The sequence below is a fragment of the Genypterus blacodes genome, unplaced genomic scaffold (assembly GCF_046128005.1).
Source record: "Genypterus blacodes isolate CSIRO-AG114 ecotype Tasmania unplaced genomic scaffold, CSIRO-AGI_Gbla_v1 ptg000156l_1, whole genome shotgun sequence".
NCBI classification, from domain to species: Eukaryota; Metazoa; Chordata; class Actinopteri; order Ophidiiformes; family Ophidiidae; genus Genypterus; species Genypterus blacodes.
The window spans coordinates 2,046,832-2,067,730 of record NW_027466957.1 but is presented as its reverse complement, the minus strand read 5'-3'; the positions used below and the strand labels follow the sequence as shown (position 1 = coordinate 2,067,730).

At 44.8% G+C, this 20,899-nt stretch overlaps 1 protein-coding gene across 2 annotated transcripts in view; it reads right to left on the bottom strand.

Annotated features, from left to right (window-relative positions):
• Positions 1–20,899, bottom strand: part of agrn (agrin) — a 224,083-nt gene that overhangs the window by 18,274 nt on the left and 184,910 nt on the right. For both annotated transcript variants that reach the window (XM_076167235.1, XM_076167236.1), the window contains 10 exons: positions 18,465–18,875; positions 16,049–16,174; positions 11,758–11,885; positions 8,436–8,550; positions 7,645–7,764; positions 7,061–7,444; positions 5,494–5,686; positions 3,910–4,125; positions 3,550–3,779; positions 1,908–2,042 (listed from right to left, as the gene is read on the bottom strand). In XM_076167235.1, the coding sequence (XP_076023350.1) occupies positions 1,908–2,042; positions 3,550–3,779; positions 3,910–4,125; positions 5,494–5,686; positions 7,061–7,444; positions 7,645–7,764; positions 8,436–8,550; positions 11,758–11,885; positions 16,049–16,174; positions 18,465–18,875 (2,058 nt within the window). The remainder of the gene's footprint in view (positions 1–1,907; positions 2,043–3,549; positions 3,780–3,909; positions 4,126–5,493; positions 5,687–7,060; positions 7,445–7,644; positions 7,765–8,435; positions 8,551–11,757; positions 11,886–16,048; positions 16,175–18,464; positions 18,876–20,899) is intronic.

The following is a 20,899-nucleotide window of genomic DNA, read 5'->3' as shown; positions in this document are numbered from 1 at the left end:
AACAAATGCAGCGCTTTGGGGGAACAGCGGCATCCATCACAGCGTATGCTCTTCAGTAATTGGCTTCAGATTTGATGTAAGCTACTTAATTAGTGCTGTAAAGCTATGCAAATTCATCATGTTCAAATGTGAGAGGAGACACTAAAACAACAAGAATACACAAGGAAGCTGTCAGAAACCTTGTAGCTTTGTCCACATTACAAGAAGTGGGCCTGCTTACAACTCTAACACACACAGTGCAACTCTTACTAACCAGTAAACAATCTTTATTTACACTGTAATCCATTATTTTCCACACCGCACTTCCGGCTCATAATCGAGGCTTTGTTCGGCCATTCATGTGCGCTGACCCCCTAAATGTTTGAATGTTCTGGACAGCACATAAAGGCAGGACGAATGGAGGCTCTAACCAACGCACTCCTGTTACTACTTTGATAAACCATTGGAATGATAATCGGTGACAGCAGCATCCGCACAGAAAACACACAAAGTCAATGAACTGAAGCAGTAAACAGTAAACCTGACCCGGACATAATGCACAGTAGCTAAGGCACATAATGTAAAATGAGATGAAATCTAAACTCAGCCTGCAGTTGGTGATCTGGCTTCCATCAGTAAATTGTAATGATTTACACTATCACAGGCTAAAAGCACACAGGAAAGTGGGCCATTCAATACTGTGGGAACACCCTTGAGAAAAGTCCTTGATGCTGAATATTACAGCAGAGAGCTACACTGACAAACCCTGGCAGAATTGAAATGGAAACCAGAGCTCGGCAGAAGCGCACACACACACGCACACGCACACACACACACACACGCACACACACACACACACACACACACACACACACACACATAGATCCACACAGACACACAATTGAACAAATGCTTCACCTTCAGGCTTCTGATGAGTGGGCACTCAGCTACCTGTCTTTTTAACTGTTCTCCATGCGGCCCTCTGAGGTAGCGTCTGGCTGGGGCTGACACTCTGCCTGACTGACGCTCCCATTAATCACGCAGGGCAGGGAGGACTGATGCGATTAGTCATCTCATTGATTTCGGTGGAAAAAAAGCCCTTTTGGAATGGGAGGCGTTCTCACGCACACGGCATCGATTTTGGTTCACCTCAATTTATTTTAATCACCTGCTAACCGTGACTCTGGGCTTGGAAGGAGGCCATATCCCTCTCCCTCAAGGTATACATGAATAAGACTTGAGTGAGACTCTCTGTAAACTCATTAATACACAGTTGCACATTCTACAAACATGCATGAACAGACCCATAAAGGCAGAGAGGGGAATTGAATGGGGGGGGGGGCACAATCACTCAGTATGTGACGTCCCCAAGAGTGCTAATGATAAACTTCAAACGCGGCTTAGCTCTGGCTCCTTCCCGAGCCGTAACCCAAACACGTTTGAACACAACACCTGTGGGAGGGTAGAGAGGGAGCGGATGCAGGCTGTGACTGCGCCTGGTGCTTACCCGCTAACAAGCATAGCCAAGTCAATGTAGTCAATACCCCGACGGGGCCAATCATCTGACTCAGTTCCTGCACCCCCCTTCCCCCCACCCCCCTGACGGCCAAGGCCCCCGTCTCTTTCTGTGTTTGATCTCCCTTTTTCAATTCAAGGTGGATGGAAATGTCATAAGGCGGAAAGAAAAGAGGAGAGAGGGAAAATTGAGGAACATTCTACCTGGCTGTTTCCACACCAAAACACTGGTGCTAGCAGATAAGCACCAGAGAGACTAATTCAGGCGTGAAGCGACGGAGAATGGATTCACACATGGATATATGGAGCTGTGGTGTCTAGTGAAACCTGTTTTCCTTCAAAGTGAAATCTGTTGTGCCGGTTCGTAAAACGCAGTTTAATCTTTCTGCACACTCATGCTGCATTCAAACTACCTCTCTCGCAGTGCCTGCCCTCGCGTCCCATGGGACACTCGCACTTATAGCCTCCCTCTGGCAGGACCTGGCATTGGGAGGATGGATGACACCTGCTGGGCTCGCATGGATCATGGACGTCGGCACAAGTCGGGCCTGGAGACGCACAGAGATACAAATTAATCATGAGAAAAAACACCGAAGAATCTGGGTGATATGCCACGGTTCCCCACCAGTATTACTCTTTCATTCTATGTGGGAGGAGAGAGAGACTAAAAAGGGAGAGAGCAGCAGTCGAGGATATCCTCTGTAATAGAGGTCATTTTCTAATAGGATTTGGAATTATGACATGTCCAGATTAAACAGTGGAGAGTCAGCCCACCATGTGGCTTTGTTTCTGGGCCCGGTGTCTGGAGGATGTCTTTGCCCTCTGCCACTGCCCATCTGAATTCACCCGTCATTACTTTAGCAGTGAGAGCCTGTGGTGAGCAGAGCACTTTAATGAGCCCCCCTCCCTGCTGAGCTCTCGCTGTTCCTCCCTCAATTTTGGGAGGCTTGTCTTTTATCCTTTGCTAACTAATTCCAGATCACAGTCCCTTTTTATTTCACTTTCTACTCTTTAACTCTAAAGCTCTCTCTCCTTTCTTTTTCATCCCATTCTCCTGACACATCCTCCCTCTAAGCACAACTCACTCTACCCATTAACACTCTCTCCCCCTTATCTCTCTTCCTGTGATATTCACCTCCCAAGACATCGCCACAGTGGCAGAATTAAAACTGAATGCATGTCCCAAGGAAATGGTCCAAATGTCACCATCACAATCCGTACTAAACCATGTTGCCATAACATTGATCACAGCAATAACACAGCAATAAAAAGTTAATATTTGCTTCCGTTTCAAAATAACAACAAAACATAAAAGCGTTTGTTTTATGAAAAGCAATAAGAATGTAAAGCAACACTTTATTGAGCTGCTTTTTAAATCTCAGTTGTCTGACAGAGGGGGAGGGGGAGGGGTTGGTTAACCGCTGTCCTGTCCTGTGTGAAGTCTTTTACTATTCAAGCATAAAAGTTAACTCTGGCACTTCATTTGGTTGTGGATATGCAACTTTCTGCAGTAAGCTGCAGCTCAACCAGCGAGGGGCACGGTCGGCTGGGCCCTGATGGTGTCTACGCTCTTCACTATATTCTCTCTGAGTCCCTTATTAGCTGACATCTGCTGTAGGCAGAAAGAAGAGGCAGGGGATTGGAAAAAGAGACGGGCCAAAGGCCAAACACTGAGCATTTGGTTGAGGTTTTCATGTTTTCTCTACTGCATTCAAGCTCCTAATTCTGTCTCTGGTCACGCAGTTTTAATGATGTAGGTGTTGATAAAATGACTGAGGGCACAAGTTGCAGATACACTGGCTAATGAACACAAGCAGGATTCCCACCATGCTCCATGCTGTATGTAAAATATTCCTCTCTCTTGGTTTGCTGATGTTCTAAATGGATTTACAATGGAAACGTATCGTGCTGTGAATGTGTGAAATAATTTGGCCTAGTCTTGCATCATTTCTGCTACATTCCCGTAAGAACAGCCATCTACTCAAAATTCAATGTATTTCCACTCCATGATCGACCCTGTTGGACCGGACTAGACTGTCTCTACCAGGCTCTTACCCCAGAAGCCGTGGGGGCATTTGCAGTGGAACATCTCCGCCTCTTTGCCCTGGCAAGCTGCGCCGTTCTTGCAGGGGTTTGGCTGGCAGGGGTCATTGCCACATTCTCCGACGCCGCTGCCGTACAGACTTTGGCCCTCATTCTCCTGCAGATTGAGCACTCGGTTGTTGACATCCAGCAGGCGAATGCAGCCCATCAGACCTGTGGCCACTCCTGTCCTTTCCCTCACACTGAATACGACAAAGAGAGAAGCAGCCACTTTAAGTTCCTTTTCAGCACAGAACTCAAAAGGTAGCATGTGCAGGTGGAAAAGGGGTAATTATTGTTTTGAAGCTTTAACTTTAAAAGTCACAATCTTACTCCTGCTTGATGTCCTCGGGCACTCCTCCGATGAACAGGTCGGTGTCGAGGTTGAGGCCGTCAGTACCGCGAGGACTCTCGCCCTCAATGTGTGGCTCATTGTCCACGCTGAGCATGGCGTTACGCCGATTGCGAGTCACTACCAGCTGATGCCAGCGGCCCTGCTTCACCAGTATGTTGCTGACGACAGTGCCGGTGCCTGAACCAGTGTTGAACCTGAGAGAAGAAAAAGAGTAAAATAACCCTCATTTGTTCTGCGGGGAATTAAGCACTTTCACAGCAATTATTTCATGCCTCAACACTTTTTTTCGTGAGCGGACTGCTCTCCACACTACCTGCTAGCTTTTTATTGTATAATGTGAGCAACAAAGAAAGTGATAAAAGGAAAAAAAAAGATTTCTCGTTTGAGATTCCAATCTTTGTGACTTGAATGAAGGCAGTTCCACACTCTTACATTCTGACTTCATTGTGGAGGATTGCAGAGAGAGCGCACACGTATGGTAGCATTTGCACTACCTGGGAGCTATTATCCACCACAAATAATTTATTCTTCTCCCAATCTCTTGGATTTGCAGAGCTGTGGGTGGTAATCTCACCGCTGTGTTTCTGGATCAGTACATTTTTAAGCACAAGTGACTAATGAGCTCCCATAGCTTGCTATTGACTTCATTGTGGATGGGGAATACTAATGCAACCTGGCCAAGTTTAGAGGACACTGAAAGGGCTAGGAACGCAAGACCTTTGAACTAACGGCTGAAACACACACTTGGTGTATTCCGCAGATCTTGAAACGCTGCTGCCTTAACCTAAATCTTCTGACATGAATACTATTATCATACTACTAATAACAGCTACTTCAGCTTTCAAATGTCCAGGGAAACATTTATGCATGAGACAAAGAAAATATCAATCTAGATTCATCAACTCGCTGGCAATTTGATGGTTAAAGCTGATATTGTTTTATTATGACCAATACACTCAAAGAAAAAGGCCAAGGGAATGATATACAACAAAGATGAACTGAGAGGGAAAAACACAGAATGATAGCTGTGTAATAAATGCAATCAGCATCTGTCAATGTGACTGCCTTCTAAACACACAGATTGGATTTCCCCTGATAATTCCACTCATGTGTCATTGAATGCAGCATAAACTGACGCTACAACATATGCTTTAATACCTCTTTGCTGCTTTAAAACATACTGTCAACAAATAATTGCATACCATTGGAGATGCCACAGGAGGCAATAGCTATGATTATTCCTGTTTAAATTGTCTCCACTGCAGCTGTATTTACAAAAAAATTTGTTTGCACATGCAGATTGGTTCAATTCAATTCATATAAATATCAAGCAAAAGAATCAGAATTGGCCAGGAAGTCCTGTAGACTGAATGTAACATAAAGTTACACATATAGACATAAATGCAAAGGGTTAATAACTGCAAAGGGTAAAGGTTCACTCACTACAGTCACACCCAGTGACAAATTCAATTTTCTACTCACAGGGATCATTAGACTTCCCTTAAATTCATCAGACCAAACACATTAGAAAGGCCATGCTGCTCTTAACTCTATACACTCACCTGAGCTCCACCTTGCCATTGACCAAAGCCAGAGAGATGAAATCCTTCTTGCCGTCTTGGCCGTTATAGAGCAGGATGCCCGTCAGCTCACTTGCCCTGAACTCCATGGCGATGCGGACGGTGTGATAGGCACTCATGGTGGGGAAGGCCAGGTAGGACTTTCCTCCAAATGAGGGGATAAAATACTTAATCACTGTGGAGGGAGGAAGACAACAAGCAGATCTTATCATTAGAACACAATCTCCTTTGTCATGGTGTGATAGGCATGAAATGTGAGTAATAATGTGTGTAAGTAAGTGTGACCATGCTGCTGTGTCATGGTTATGAGATCATAATAATAATAATAATAATGATAATAACCCTTTAGTTTATTTCAGGGATGATGTTTTTCTGAATGTTGATCAGAAGGAATGGTTTCAGGAAGAGCAGGTGCTAAGCTAATTCACCAACTCTTCAATCACAAACACTGAATCTTGACTGGAACTGACTGATTTCGGCTTCTCAACCATTATGAGCATTATCCCCTATTTCCTCCACCAGGCTTCTTTTCTCTCTGTCCATCTCTCCTTCTGTCTTTCTCGGAGCAAAATGGCTGCTGATGAGCTCCGTCTTCTCTAATGACTTGATTGATCTGGGGGTGGGGTGGGGGGGCTAGTATGCAGTTGTGCACACATGCATGAACGACTTCATTTAGCCACTCTAACTCATGAACACACACTGATTCTCACCAGCTAATCCCCATCAACGAAATTAGGATCAATTATCGTAAGACGCAGCTGCGCAAAGTTCTTTCATAGCTCCAAAAATCAGAAACTGGGTAAGGGAAGGGATGAAACAAAAGAGAAAGCTTCTGAAGAAGTTCTCATTGATTATGTTGCTCACAAAGGATGCCGTGTTGCCATTGGTGAACGCCTCAGCGGTTGCTCACTTTTGTGGTCTTGCGCCTGAACTTTTGATGAGATTGAAGCGTGGCAACAGAGGAGCTGCCGAATCAATCACAACCCTTTGTTCAAACGTTCTAGTACAAATCTGTCCCTAACTGTCCCTCAGCTCTGACCGCCTGTGCCATGTTGGAAGCTGCTATAAATTACCCAATAAATGCACATCTGTGACACAATTCCATTTCATTTACATATTCATGTGTTAACTGGAAGTCATTACTCACGCTGGTACTTAAGGTGTCACTTTGCAAGCACTTTGTAAGCTGCTGTTCGACAACTCCACTGCTCAGCAGATGGGAAGTATTTCATTGTTATTGTTTAAAAAATAAAAGATTCCCTGAATATTTGAGTTTTTATTATAATGGTGTTTTGCCGCAGTTTGATAAAAAGCTCTTGAGGAGGTTGTTAACAGTGATTATAGAACAGCTAAAGGCCATGATATGCACAATGAAACCAAGTCTGCCTAAAACGCACTTTGGTTGAAAGTGCTCAGTTGAAATTACATCCTAATTAAACGGAAGCTCATTTTCATTGAGTTGAAAATAAATCCAGACTTGGGGTGAAAACCTTTGATTATTGAAAAAGCAAAAAGCAAAACATCTAATGAAAGAAAGAAAGATGCTCACCCTGCTCACACACGGAGCCTCCTCGTCCGGCGGGGCATTTGCAGCTGAATTCAGTCCCGTCTTCCTCGCACGTCCCACCGTGGAGGCAGGGGTGGCTGTCACAGGGCCTCTGGGGCTTGGTGTGGTGAAGCCTGCCTCTGACGTGGCCAGGGGTGGTTGCGGGAGGCATCATGGTTGTACTGGTGGCTGTTGTTGTGGTGGTGGTGGTAGTGGTAGTGGTGGTGGTTGGGGGCAGTGCTGTGGTGACTGGCGCCGCGGTCGTGGTGGTTCGCCTGGTGCTGTAGGGCCGGCGGGTGGTGCCTGGTGGGCGGCGGGTTATGTAAGGCGAGGTTGGGGGAGGCCGGGTAGTGGTGGTAGTGGTCGGGGCGGGCGTGGTGACTGAAGCTGTGATGGTTGTGGTGAAGTCGGGGATGGAGGACACAGAGAGAACAGCAGAAAAAGAAAAGGAAGAAATTACAAGCTTGCGTCTTGAGATTTCCTATTCAAGACCTGTAAAAACCTGATAAAACACCTCATGAATAACTTAAAACCTCTTTTCATTTTATTAATCCCTGCGCACTCCTGTTAAGTCCACAATGTATTACCATAATTGGTGAAGCGGATATTCTCGTCCTCTGGCTTCTTCACTGCAATGCTTGTGTCTTTGGAGGCCTTCAGCTGTTTCAGCAGGGCTCCTTCTATGTCCTCCACTGAGTATCTTGTATCTGAAATAAACCAGAGGTACAACCACTCAGGACAAGGCCCCTGAACACCTCTCCAAACAAAAAACAGGACTCATAATTCTTCTGCGGTACATGCAGGGAGGGTACAGTGGGTGTAACAGAGAGCCATGTATACGACAGACAGGGCGTCTCATAGGACCACTTGTCCTCCTCCCACCGCATAGGCGGCTTTTTTCCAGATGAATCGCTCTCATAATGTTCCACACAGATGTTGGCTTTACTGGTCATGGAGGAGCGCCGCTTAACAGCACCCGTCGCACCATATGAAGGGTATGAAGGATGCTAAACGGCACCCGTAAAATGAAAATGTGAAAAAAAGAGGAGGAGGGAAGGGGAGGAAGAAGAGGGAGGCTGGGAAACAATCCAAAAGAACTGTGAAAGAGGTGAGGGACGCTGAAATGGAGCACAAGGGGAGACGAGACACTTGCAGCTTTGAATTACAAAACACTCCACTGAACATCTGAGCTAAGGACCATTAGGTTTTTCACATCGTGGCAAATTGTTGCAAGCAAAAGATCAAATTGGCTGAGAGAAAAATTACAATTACTTCAGAATATTTAATTAAAAACACAAGGATAAGGTTTGGTAAATTGATTCCGCTGGAGTCCTGACGAAAAAAAAAGAGGAAAAAAAAGCCAGCTCCATGACCTCACCTGGTTTGAAGTGGGCCTCCACAAAGGCCAGGATGGAGTTGCTGGGCGCCAGGTTACGGACACGGACGCTCATGAAGTCTTTCCGCACTTCCGACTTCCTGAACAGCTCGTTGAGCTAAAGGGTAGACGGAGAAGAGGAGTAGAGAGCGAGAGAAGGGGGGAATGGACAGAGGAAACAGATGATAAATGAGGCTAGTAATGAGCTCCACACTATCATAGCGGCGAGTCCAATTTCAGCAGACTGTACTCTGTCTCAGCGGAAGAAAGATTGGCTCTCAAATTGCAGAAAGGAAACCTATGGGGTGTGGGTGCACAAATTGACATTTAGCTGCAGTCTTGGCATTAATTATAGGAACAAGTTTTCAGGGGAAGGTACGATAAATGTTGCGCTTCCCTGATATGGGTTCCTGATTGGTTTTTGCTTATGATGCACCCAGCGTGCGTGTGTGCGTGTTTATGCATGTTTGTGTGTGTTGTAATAGCCAACAGAGTTCCGTAAATGGATTTTTGAAGGACAACACTGATGTGAATGGAGAGAGACGCTGCCGTTAGCTAATATTGCAGCCAATAATTTACACCATCGAGCAGTTTTTAGTTTTCATTGTAAATTTTTCAGGGTAATCCTTCTCTGAAATGACATTAAAAAATATACACATTTTCCCTCAATTTGCATTTGACATCATTTGTCACTGGCACTACATTAACTAAGCCATTATAGACATTCTGCTGACACTGCTGTTTTTGTCACCTCTGCATTGCAAAAAAGCTTTGAATTTCAATGACTGGCCCGAATAAATAAAGTTTGATGATCCACAATCTATGACTATGCTGTTAACTAATCAAATACACACATGCACACACGCACACTTCAAGTTCAGTCTACAAACACAATGATCATTCATGGTCCTTCCCCGTGTGGAGCAGAGCCACTGACCCACTTATTTTGAGCCTCTTTTGTTTTCACCCAGGGCTTCACTCTTATATTACCTGAGTCTAAAGCCAGTCCCAATCCACAGAGTGACATTTTTTTTGAGACATTTTAATTTAAAATACTTATTCAGGCAGAACCCTCATGGTTCGGGGGCTTTGGTGCGATGACAATTTGACTCCAAAGCTACTTAGGGATTATAATGTGTTGATGTAGTGGACTCAAACGTAAACAGTGGAAGGCACTTTCATTCTTTCCTCTTCACTTGCTCTCTTCTGTCGACTTATTTCTGTAGTAATTCAGGTTTGTTTAACGGGTCGCTGCCCGTTTAGCGAAGGGACATGACGAGACTCTGACTTAATGGTGTCTGTGTTTACTCTCATGTGCGTTTGCGTGTATCCAAGAAAGTTTATTGTGTGTTTTAGAGGATAGCAGGGAATGTGTGTGTGTGTCACTGTCAAGAAACACGCCAGAGCTCTGACACACACAGACTACAACTGTTAACAAGAAGACACACACAGAGAAACCCACAGATTGCTGCGAGATAGTAGATTAGGTCCCGGTGGAGGATGGTGACACTGATTCAACAGCTGGTGGATATGAACTGTGTACACATGCACACACACACACACGAGCGCTCCTGTTTCATTTGAGGAGCGAGACCCTGGCTTGACAACAGAGGCATTTGTTCAAAGGTCTGAGCTCTAGAGAGAAGAAGGACTGTGAAAAAAAAGGACCAATCTAAGCAAACGAGTCCAAGCTGTGTATATTGGAGTAGCAAAGCACTGTGTTGTGGCAGGTGAACCAGAATAAGCGGAATATAGCGGTTCTTGTGGGTCACAGTATTGCATACGATCCATCTGTCCCTGCTCTACTGACACCTACTTAGCCATGGTGTGTTTACCCAGTCAGGACCTGTGAGGCACCAGCATTGAGTGCCACTGGTTTCAGTTTCATGGAAGCCCGAGAGACTGTGGGCTTTCAGTCCAACCGAACCCTTCGCCAACTGAATCACTTCACTCCTCCTCTCTGACTGAGTGTGTGCTGATCGCTGAAATCAGGCCATATGTTGTTTTCAGCTGGAATGACAACTTGCAACCCAATTAACTATGTCAGATGTGTACAAGTCATCAAATGATGCAAACTAACAAAGGCCCAAATGACAGTGTTGCATTAAAGAGTGAACACTATCCAGAGACATTATCCACATAAGGATCTGTTAGCTCCCATTACGATGAGATCTCAGTCAAACATGTAATTGCAGTCTGTACATGTGAGAGACATTTGTAATCTGCCCACACAAACTCTCACCCTGTGCTCTCCTCTCTGAGTTAGTTAGTTATTTTTAAATTGGCATACTTGGGTACTTGGATCTGCAATGTCAGCGACAAACCAGGAATAACAACCTGCTAATGAGATCCAGATACAATGCAGGCACAAATCCAAATAAATGTTTTAAAGAAAGGTGTAATTGTGAATCCTGACATCGAATTGCAACATCTAGAATGAATCCAGATAGAGAGTGGAACTGTGTGGGGAAAAAGCCTTCCCTGAGTTGCTCTCTGAAGTGTTTGGCAGGCACCTGACATCTTCATCGATGCACAGGACGGCAGACAGCTGTCCCTATTTTTTATTTATTTTTTCTTAAAGCTCTCTTATTGAACTTGAAGAGTTTGTGGAAGCCTAATTTAAAGTCTGTGCTAACCCAGCCTTGAAGCCTGTGTGCAGACCTGAGCACCACTAAATTATCAATTAAATATTGCCAGCATATACTTTATAGGTTCCCCACATCAGAAGAAACTCCTCATCTCCTACAGAATGAGGATTCCTACTTTGATGTTAATCTTTTTTTCATAATAATCATCAAAACTGAAAGATGTTGAGGCTACTTCCAGATTATTGCTTATTCGATCCACACATCAAAGTTAACTATCTAATTAACCGTACGCTCTGTAGTGCGTTGGCAGGGCACCAAACTTCTTACTGCAGTATATTCCAATTCGCAATATCATTCTGGTAAACAAGACAGATTGCCAATATTAACCTTTTTATTCTAAATCAAATATCAGTCAGGCAATGCTGTCTACCTCTGATACCATACGACATGTTCCTCTCTCAATGTATTTTTATCATTATTTCTCTACCTGATGCCTAACCAGAGAAATCACTTGGCTGCAGTGAGAGAATATTACTCAGAGGCTTCAGGCGGGTTCAGTCTGTGAACGCTGCAATGAAATCTAAATGATGTTTCAGAGGCGAAGAGTTGAGTTTACTATATACAGGGTATAGTAAACATAGTCAACACTACTCCGACCTTTAAGGAATTAAGAAATCACAAAGTCACACCCTTTACGGTACACTTTCCACACTTTTCCGACCTCCTATTATACTTACAGCGCTTTCTATGCTGCGGGCCGTCTCTCCAAACAGCTCCGACTTGGGATCATCCATCTCAGGGGTGTAGAAAACCTCCTGGCCCTCTACCTGGTCCAAGTGGAGGAAGCCGCTGAACCTCATGGTGGCTGCAGAGAGACGGTGAGACGGTGAGGAAATATGTGCGTGATGCATGGAACCAGTTAGAGACAGAAAGACAGAATCCCAAGCTTTTCTCTGCCATTCACTTCCTGTTTTGCTTGTTCTGGAGTAGTGCCAGTCTTGTGTTAGTGATGGATTGTGTGTTAGTGAGTTTGTCATTGATTTGTGTGGGGAGGTCTGGCCCTAAGAGGAGGACACAGCGGTGGAGGCAAGCGTGGAAGTGGTTGATTGTGGGAGATGGAGGGAAGAGACTGGGAAGTACTGAAGGAAGGGTGGAAAAATGGACCAGGGTTTACCAGACCGAGAATCGTCCCAAAAGTTGGCCAAGGCAAGGAGGGCTGAGTAAAAAGACAACATGTTAGACACACAAACACATGAAGAAATAACTGCACTCACACAGAAACACACACACACACACACACACACACACACACACACACACACACACACACACACAGAGGGGACAAACGGCCTCTCTCAAAAGTGCCTCCTTCAGCAAAGACAGTCTCCCTGTGCGACCTTGGGGGGGTTATGTTGTCCAACATCTATCAACTCACTATACGGTTTTATCATACTGCTGCCAGAGAAGAGAGTGCTTGAAATTAAGCTGATGATATATATATACGGTATATATGTGTGTGTGTGTGTGTGTGTGTGTGAGTGAGAGAGAAAGTGTGTGCGCTGATGCCGGCGTTTCATGCCGCTCGTAATCAGCTGAACAAATTGCCCAAATCAATCACGGCTGCCCCTGCCTGGGCAACGCCAGCGAGGAACGGGAAGAGCACTTGTATGATTATCTTGAAAGATAGCTGTAATTGTCTCCTTAATGCCGTCAGACGGGTGACTGACACAGCCTGGTTAAAATTGCATGAAAAGAACAACGAAACCGCACAGACGACCCCCCCCCCCTTTCCTCGGTCCCCTTGTCTTTACAGTACTTTCACAGGCATCGATTCACATCTGACTGGGGCCATAAAACAGAAGCAAATGGGTGAGGTTTGGCAGATAAGACGAACGGGGGGGAGAAACAAAGAGAAGGAAAGCCACAGAGATCAGACTTTTAATCTGTGACGAAGACAAACATCACAGAGGGTGATTTTTCTAGCCCAAAGCCGTGACGGAGGTGAAAGAAAGAATGTCAGGGGACAAAGCGAGAAAGAGAGAGCGAGAGAGAGACAGATTTGACTATCAGATCCTATTGAACTGTAAAATGTAATAGATTTGTCAGACGTCCACTGGCATATGGAGGAGTTTACAGTAGCTGGAGCTCAGTGTGCCATTAACTCTGCACTCACAGGTCATTATCTTTGATGTCAGATGAATTCAATTATCTTGTTTAAATATAACATATGGCAGGTGGACAGTCTGCTGCACACACAGAGGCTGTGCTGCACCCAGGCTCTTAGTTTCCCTTCCCTCTCTTCATTCTTTCTCACTAAAACTTCCCACCACAGTCGGGACGTCACTCAGTATTATTCTCAATACTTCATAATAAATCCTTCCATTCCAAGATAAGATAAGATAAGATAGAACTTTATTTGTTTCGAGGGAAATCGTCTTTTCTGGAAATTGTTCTGCTGGAAATTGTAAGTCGATAAACTTTCACATATTTGTATCTGCAAAATGAGGGAAGAATAAAACATTGCTCTCTATACTGATACAATATGGATTTGGCTCTAGTTTTTGCTCTTTTGAAGAACTTTTTATCATCCATTTTTTAAGACAAGTATGTACCTCCCTTATAATGAGGGAGGACAATGAATAATAAATGTTGTAATGTAACAGTTACAGTGCAGAGGTTTGTGAACATGGTTTGTTCTCACTCATAAAATAATAAACAATAAATTAGTATTGTCTACTATCATGTTAATTCCGTGTGGTAAGTCAACATCACTTCTTAACACAACACTGACAATCACATAACACAACTCTATCAATTATCGTGAACACCAACCTCACTAAAACAGCAAATTTAACTCAATTACCCATACTCCCATGAGCCTTTGCGCTTAACTAGCGTGGAACTGTCAATGAGGAGAGCGATATGTCAGGGAAGGAACGCAATCAATCGTGTTGAAAGAAAACCTGGGCTCGGCGCCTTTTGGGATTTGGGAAGGGGGCCTCTTATCCCCCTGGAGCAGCCGCATGTTGGTGTGGGCTACAGCTGCTTTTCTGTGTGTGTGTGTGATCATAATCACCCCTGATTTTGTGTTAAATCATTGACGCTCCCAAACACTTGCTTTGAAGCATACCACTAGAAATACTGTCTTTCCTGCCACATCATGAACTCACCTGTATCTCCTTCAGTCATTAAAAACTCTTCTTTCTCTCCCTACTTGTGAAGTGTGCAGCTTGCTCTTACTTGTTCATGATCCATGTTGACTGGATCTAAACATTTAGTTGAAATAGGTTTGTTCAACCTGGATTAAACCTCTTCATACTCCTCAGAGTGTGTTATTACAGACTCAACTTGGAGCAAATGCTTGATGTTAACCCCTGTACACTGAATTAACATGATTGTAGAGATGTACAACACTCATTTATTGTTTATCTTTTAATGTGTGAGAGTTGGAGAAACCGTGTTGAAAAACCTCTGCACTGTGAACAGACTATTTCATTTTTTAAATAATTTTTCATTATTCTATCTTGTCATTCATTAGTGTTAATATTATTCCTTTTCAATTTATATTCATTGACTTTCCCCCAAATATGGGAGATAAATACTGGCTCATAAAAAGTTAATTAAAAAGAGCTAAAATGGTCTTTTTTTTTCCATTTTGGAACCCCCGCCTCTGCCAAAGTGGGCTGCTCCGGCCCGGCTGTGCACTCATTTGTGGCCCAAGACACATGACCTGAGGAGCCACAGACAATTTCACCCTTAATAACAGTTAATCAGTTAATAGTTAGTCAGACTCCACAAATATTACATTTTGAGTGCCAGGTATCGTGACATAACAAATATAAATAGTGTAAATGAAGCCAGAGAGAAGATTGAGTGGGGCATAAAATGGGCAGAAAGTGACTGCACAGTGGCCACACACTTCTGGCATTTCTGGGGCTGATACTTCCCAATTAAATATCCGCTTTTATCCTCCCAAAGGACAGCCCATGCAACCAGGACACTGTATCCCTGTGGCGATACCTCAGAGATCAGCCAGCAGCGTCACTCACTTGTGCATGAAGTACAAAAGCATCAAGAGCAGATATTTTACTTCAAATAAAATACTAGAGTGAGCTGACATTACATCAGCTTGGAATGAAAAAACCTAGATGGTAAAGAAAGGCTCGGGTCCTATGAAAACCGAGCCCTTTATCGTCATCAATCAGCTTTCTGATTGGTCAAACAGAGCTCGTCTGGCTCTGGCGGTCCCTCAATCGGCTCCCAACCCCTGACAGAAATGAATCGATGCAAAACTGGAGACAGACTGGGTCGGGGTCGTGTAAAGGGCTGAGATATGATGCGGGAGGGAGATAACCAACATTTTATAAGAAAACAACATACAGAGCGAGGAGGAATAACAGCTGAGGTGAGAGCCCAGAAGAAAGCACAGAAGGTAGAAAAGAAAAAGTAGTGATAGGAATACAGAAGGTGATTCCAAAACTACCAAAAATGTTGATTGTTGTAGGGCGAGACAATCTCTCTAAACTGATCTCACTGAGCTCATTAGTGTGTTGCTGTCGGGTAAAAACCTTTTAACTCAGCTTTGTTTTTCATCTTAGTGACAATGTATTTTTAATGATGAGTTTTAGAGAAGAAAATAAGAAGGAAAACAAGTCAGAAGACTAAAAAAAAAATTCCCCGGAAAGCAAGAAAATCTTCTTTGGGGACTTTTCGTATTCTTCTACTATTTAATTCCAAAATACGATAAGATGCCCCTCTGATATATTAGACGAAAAACCTTTTATCTGCAATTTAGATTTAAAAGCATGAGAGGAAACCATTCTTAATAATTCTCACTATGTTAGAATGTTTTACTGCAAATAAGACTTTTTATTTAATAGTTTTCCAATGTTTGGTCTGTTTACTTAAGTAAATACGTTATTACTTCTTCCACCACTGCATACGACAGATGAAGGATAACAGTATAATAACATTAAAGCAGGTAAATAGAGAGTAGGAGTATTTTAATTTGTGGTGTTAGTGACTTACAGGGGCAGTTGGTTCCCTCTGGAGTGCTGGACGCCGTCTTGCCGTCGGGGCAGCAGCCGAAAGGCGTGTTGTCACAGGACGACCTGTCTTCGGCTGTGGGCACAGTGGTGCTCGCCACCGTGGGACCTGTGGGCGATATAGAGAGCCTCATAATAATTCATGAAGCTTCGGATAATTCATAAATTCAACCCACCTTATCTCAGAGACCCAGAGAAACTCCTTTTTTTTTTTCTTTTTACAGACTCATATTTTTAACATTCTGAAGGCAGATTGTGTTTCTAAGGTCAAACAGTGCAACCGCCCTCATTTTCTCTCGACGGGCTCTTGTTTCACACACACACTTCCACAGTCTGCTGACCGCCGTTTAGATGCCGATGGAGACATCTGTCAAGAGTGATTTTATGTTGTGTGCATTTTCATGGGACTTTCATTGTACACCTGGAACTCATTCTGTCAGACGAGGAACACATAATGGACCCTGTTGCCATTCATGTCACACACAGAGCACGTTTTGTGATGAGGGAATGTGATAACTGCTCACTGCTGATTGGCCACACAGTTATTTTCACGGCTTCCCACGAGAGGAAAAAAAATACAGTCTTCTTTGCTTTGCGCTCACTGTATATCTCGCAATCTGGGTTCATTTCTCAAGACATAAAAGTGGCGGGTCTTTCTCCGGCCATACAAGTGGTGAAGGATGAGGTTGTGCAACAGCAGCGCGGGTCCGTTCCCTCCTAATGATAGTGTTGGCGGAGGGGGCCGGCGTTTACGGGCGCGCAAAGATTAGAAATAATCGCGCAGGCAAACAGCTAGCGGCTAAACAAGTCGTAAAGACGTCAGAGGCGAGGAACGTTCCGCTCAAGGACTCACGGTCACAGACGGCAAGGAGAGGGAGGAGGAGAGGGGGGTGTGGGGTTTTGGGGAGGGGAGACTGGGGTTTATAGGGCATCTGTTGGTCCGTGGCGTGCAGATTTACAGATGCCGGGCTGAAGAGGGGAGCGTTGGTGGGGAATAAGGGCAATACACTACAGCACAGGGACACTGGATAGCTCCACTGGGAGCCATGAAAGGCTGTCAAAGAAATACACAGCAACACAGACAAGGGCAGATTTCAAAACACACACACGCACACGCGCACACGCACGCACGCACGCACGCGCACACACACACACACACACGCACACACACGCACACACACAAGCTCGTGATCTGCTCACGTTTCTATACTCACACTTATATGAGCATTTGGAATTGGACAAATTCACAGCGACATGAAGAAAAGTAGATAAAGGCAACACACAGACACACAGAGAAAATGAAGATAAAACCAGAACACACACAGATACAGTGCTGCTGGCACACACACACACACACACACAAATGCGCACACACCCACATACAGTCACGGACAAACATGGATTAGAGCAGGGTTGGATGCTAAAATCTACATTGCACAACTCCCAGATCTGCCCACGCTCCCATTTGGATATGCACCCGAGGATTTCAGCACACACACACACACAATGGGAAAAAAATCCAAACATGCTTGGGTACACATTCATACACACGCACAGAGCGACAAGACACTGGATCTCCTTGGCAGACAGGCTACATACTTCTCGCAACAACGAGCACTCTGGTCAACGTCTGACAAGAGAATAAATCTTAGACTCAGGGAGAAGGACCGACAGGGGAGGCGGAGGAGGAAGATGAGCTGAGGAAGGGTGCATGGGGGCCATTCTGCCCCATCTATCCTATTCTGTTACTGCAAGATGTCAGCCAAACAAAAGAAATTGATGAGGTCTGACTCTAAAGTCTCAGGCCTCTCTTGCTATCGTAGTGGAGGCTCCAAACAATAGCGATGTCTTGAGTCCAGAAAGATACTAGACTGGTCATGTGACAAGGTATGTATTCAGCTTCCTCACACTCACGCCTCAACCCCCCCAGTCACACCAAGCCTGTCAAGTTCAGCTGTACGGATCCTCAGATACAGGCCAACAGTTTTTCTCTCTTGCCTGCTGAAAGTGTTTTTTTTTTTCCAGAGCCTGGGTTTGTTGGGTGTGAGCGCGCTGATGGAATGGGAGAGAGGCACATGGGTGATGCAGCAACAGTGGACTATGCAAACAGATTGATTTCTGTTCAAAATGGAGATATATGTTCATCTTATGCAACAGCGCTTCTCTGTCTTTTTCATATCTGAGTTTGAGATTTGTCCCTTAGATAAGGCACAGATAAAGATGCTATAGCACCTACGGAGAAACAGATGATGACCGAATGTGTTATGATACAGCAATGCCACCTATTCAGACATTAAAACTTGGGATAATACCCAAAAGATAACTTCAAACCAAACAACAACCCACCCACACATCCCTCTAAGTATTATGGGTAATGAAGTGAAAGAGCAGCGATTTACCAATGGGTTCCTCTCCACCACTGGCCTCAGTCGGGACACCGCTACCTGCCTCCTCTTCCTGCTCCTCCTCGTCCTCAGGCTGGTCATCTCCGCTGGGCTCCCCGCTGCCTGACTCCTCAAAGGTGGACGCGGCGGAGCTGTGGGGGGAGGCGGAAGTGGCGGAGGCAGGGGTGGTGAACTGAGGCTGGGCGTGGGTGGTGTGGAGGCGGTGGCGGGTGGGGGTGGAGGTGGGTGGGGTAGCCGTGGCCAGCTCGATGGCCGGGGGCTCTGAGTCGGCAGTCCTGGGAGGCGGGAGGGCCCACACCATGTTATTGGAGAAGGGGGTGGTGGTGGTGATGGTGGCGGCGGCTGGGCTGGGGGTGGTGGCGGAGGGGTTGGGGGTGGGACGGTCAGCCGGCTCGGAGATGGTTTCTGGTGGAGGGAAGGGGAGGAAGCAAGGGATGGATGAATGAGTAAGCAAAGATGGAAATGTTTGATTTGCTTCACCTTCCTTACAGTACAATAACATGGCAGCCGTCCCACAAGAAGAAATATCATCAGCCAATAAAGCATAAAAAAGCCATTTCATGATTATTAGAAACTAATGTTGACTGTAAAGTAACAACTGTAACACTGGATTTACTCAGTGGTTATGGGGTTTTAATCTTCTAAACTGCTCCCCCGATGTCATTATAAAAGTGGCCCGTAAACACACACACACACATGCACACACACACACGATTCTTAAAGCGGCCTTTGATTAAAAACCCTGAAATGGATGGGATGTCAGGGATTTTATTTGACAAACCATAAGTAATGAAAGTGCTGCTATCCATATGCGCAGTGAATATGCAATATGCCAACAGATGACTTACAGCATTCAGAGTGTGTTCCTGCCTGCAAATGAGTTATGTTGCCCAGACAGGGTTAAACTACCCTGGTTGTGCTGTGGTGTCAATGCAGACTGTGTGTATGCATCCATACTGGTTATGTGTTTGTGTGAGCAATATGCATGTTTGTGTGTGCATACATGCTGTGCCAGTGCCTATGAATTATATATCCAGATTCAAATGCTGCCCTCCTGTAGCAAAGCTTTAATCACCAACAGCCAGTGCCTCTGGTGATGAATGATTGATAGAAACAGGGCAAAAAAGCAGCTTTAACTCAGGCTTCAAAGACAGAAGGCTGCTGCTTGCAGAGAGTGTGAGCATCCGTCCAACGCCACCACAACACTCTGCCGTCAACAGACACGCGCACACACACACACACACACACACACACACACACACACACACACACACACACACACACACACACACACACTATACAATAAAAGAAAGTCCCTCTAAATGAGAGAGGGAGGGAAAGGGTAGTAGTAGTAGAGAACATCATTACCAATGAGAAAAGCTCTGATGCAAACGGTCGGCGATAGAAGGGGCACAACTGTGAGTTTGCTCCTAATTGAGCACTTCAGAATTGTGCCAAAGCAAGCAGGCATAACAAAACCACAGCTTTACACGCCACACATATAAATATGTTTTAATGTGTTTCTGAAATGAAGAGAATTGGAAAAGGAGAGAATCCTATAGCATAGATGTGCACCTTATTAACATTAGCTCAACATTATGTGCAGGATTTGACCATGCTGTAATAATCGCATCTTTGATCGGAAATTATTCACTGGAGTGTGACATTTGATCCCTACAGGGACGGTAGAAAGCCTGGGAGTAATATCACATGTCAGCTTAAAGCTTGACAGATATTTATGTATTGAAAGATTTAGAGTGGAGCACATAGAGCTGCGATGCTATCGTCAAGAACGGTAGCTTGCACTGCCTTTCCTCTTGGCTACACCTGTCAGTCAGGTGCCAAGTTCATGCAGATTGCACCCTTGGATGTGCCTAATGCGTGATTGGGTTTTGTGTGAGCTGTGTGACAACGGATAAGGAAGAAAGGAACAAATCTGAAAGAGGAAAGAAGAACTGGCAGCACAGTTGGTTCAGCTGATACGTTCCTTAATCAGGGTGAACACACCGTGTGCGTTTTCACTTGTTACAGCTTCAACAGAGCAATGGACAGTAATATCACCGGCTGGAGAGAGAAAAATCATTGTCATCTGGGCTTCTCTCAGTTGTGTAGTTATTGTTGAAAGGTAGTTATTAAGATTTTTTGTGTTGTTAGGCATGCTCAGTGAGGAGGAAGAGGAGGCATCCCATAAAAGAGATTGAAAGAACCGGAGGCAAGGAAAAAGACAAGGGAACCACAAAGAGAGAAAGAAGAATACAGGAGAGTCAAAAAGCAGAAAGAAAAACTGGTTAAGAATGCTGTCAGTTGGAGAAAGAGCTGGAATCGCACAAGAGATTAAATAATGGGAGAAAATGGGAGGACATGGAGGAGAGATGGCGAAAGGCAAGACAACCCTGACTAACACGCAGGCGGAGGGCTGCCGGTGCCAT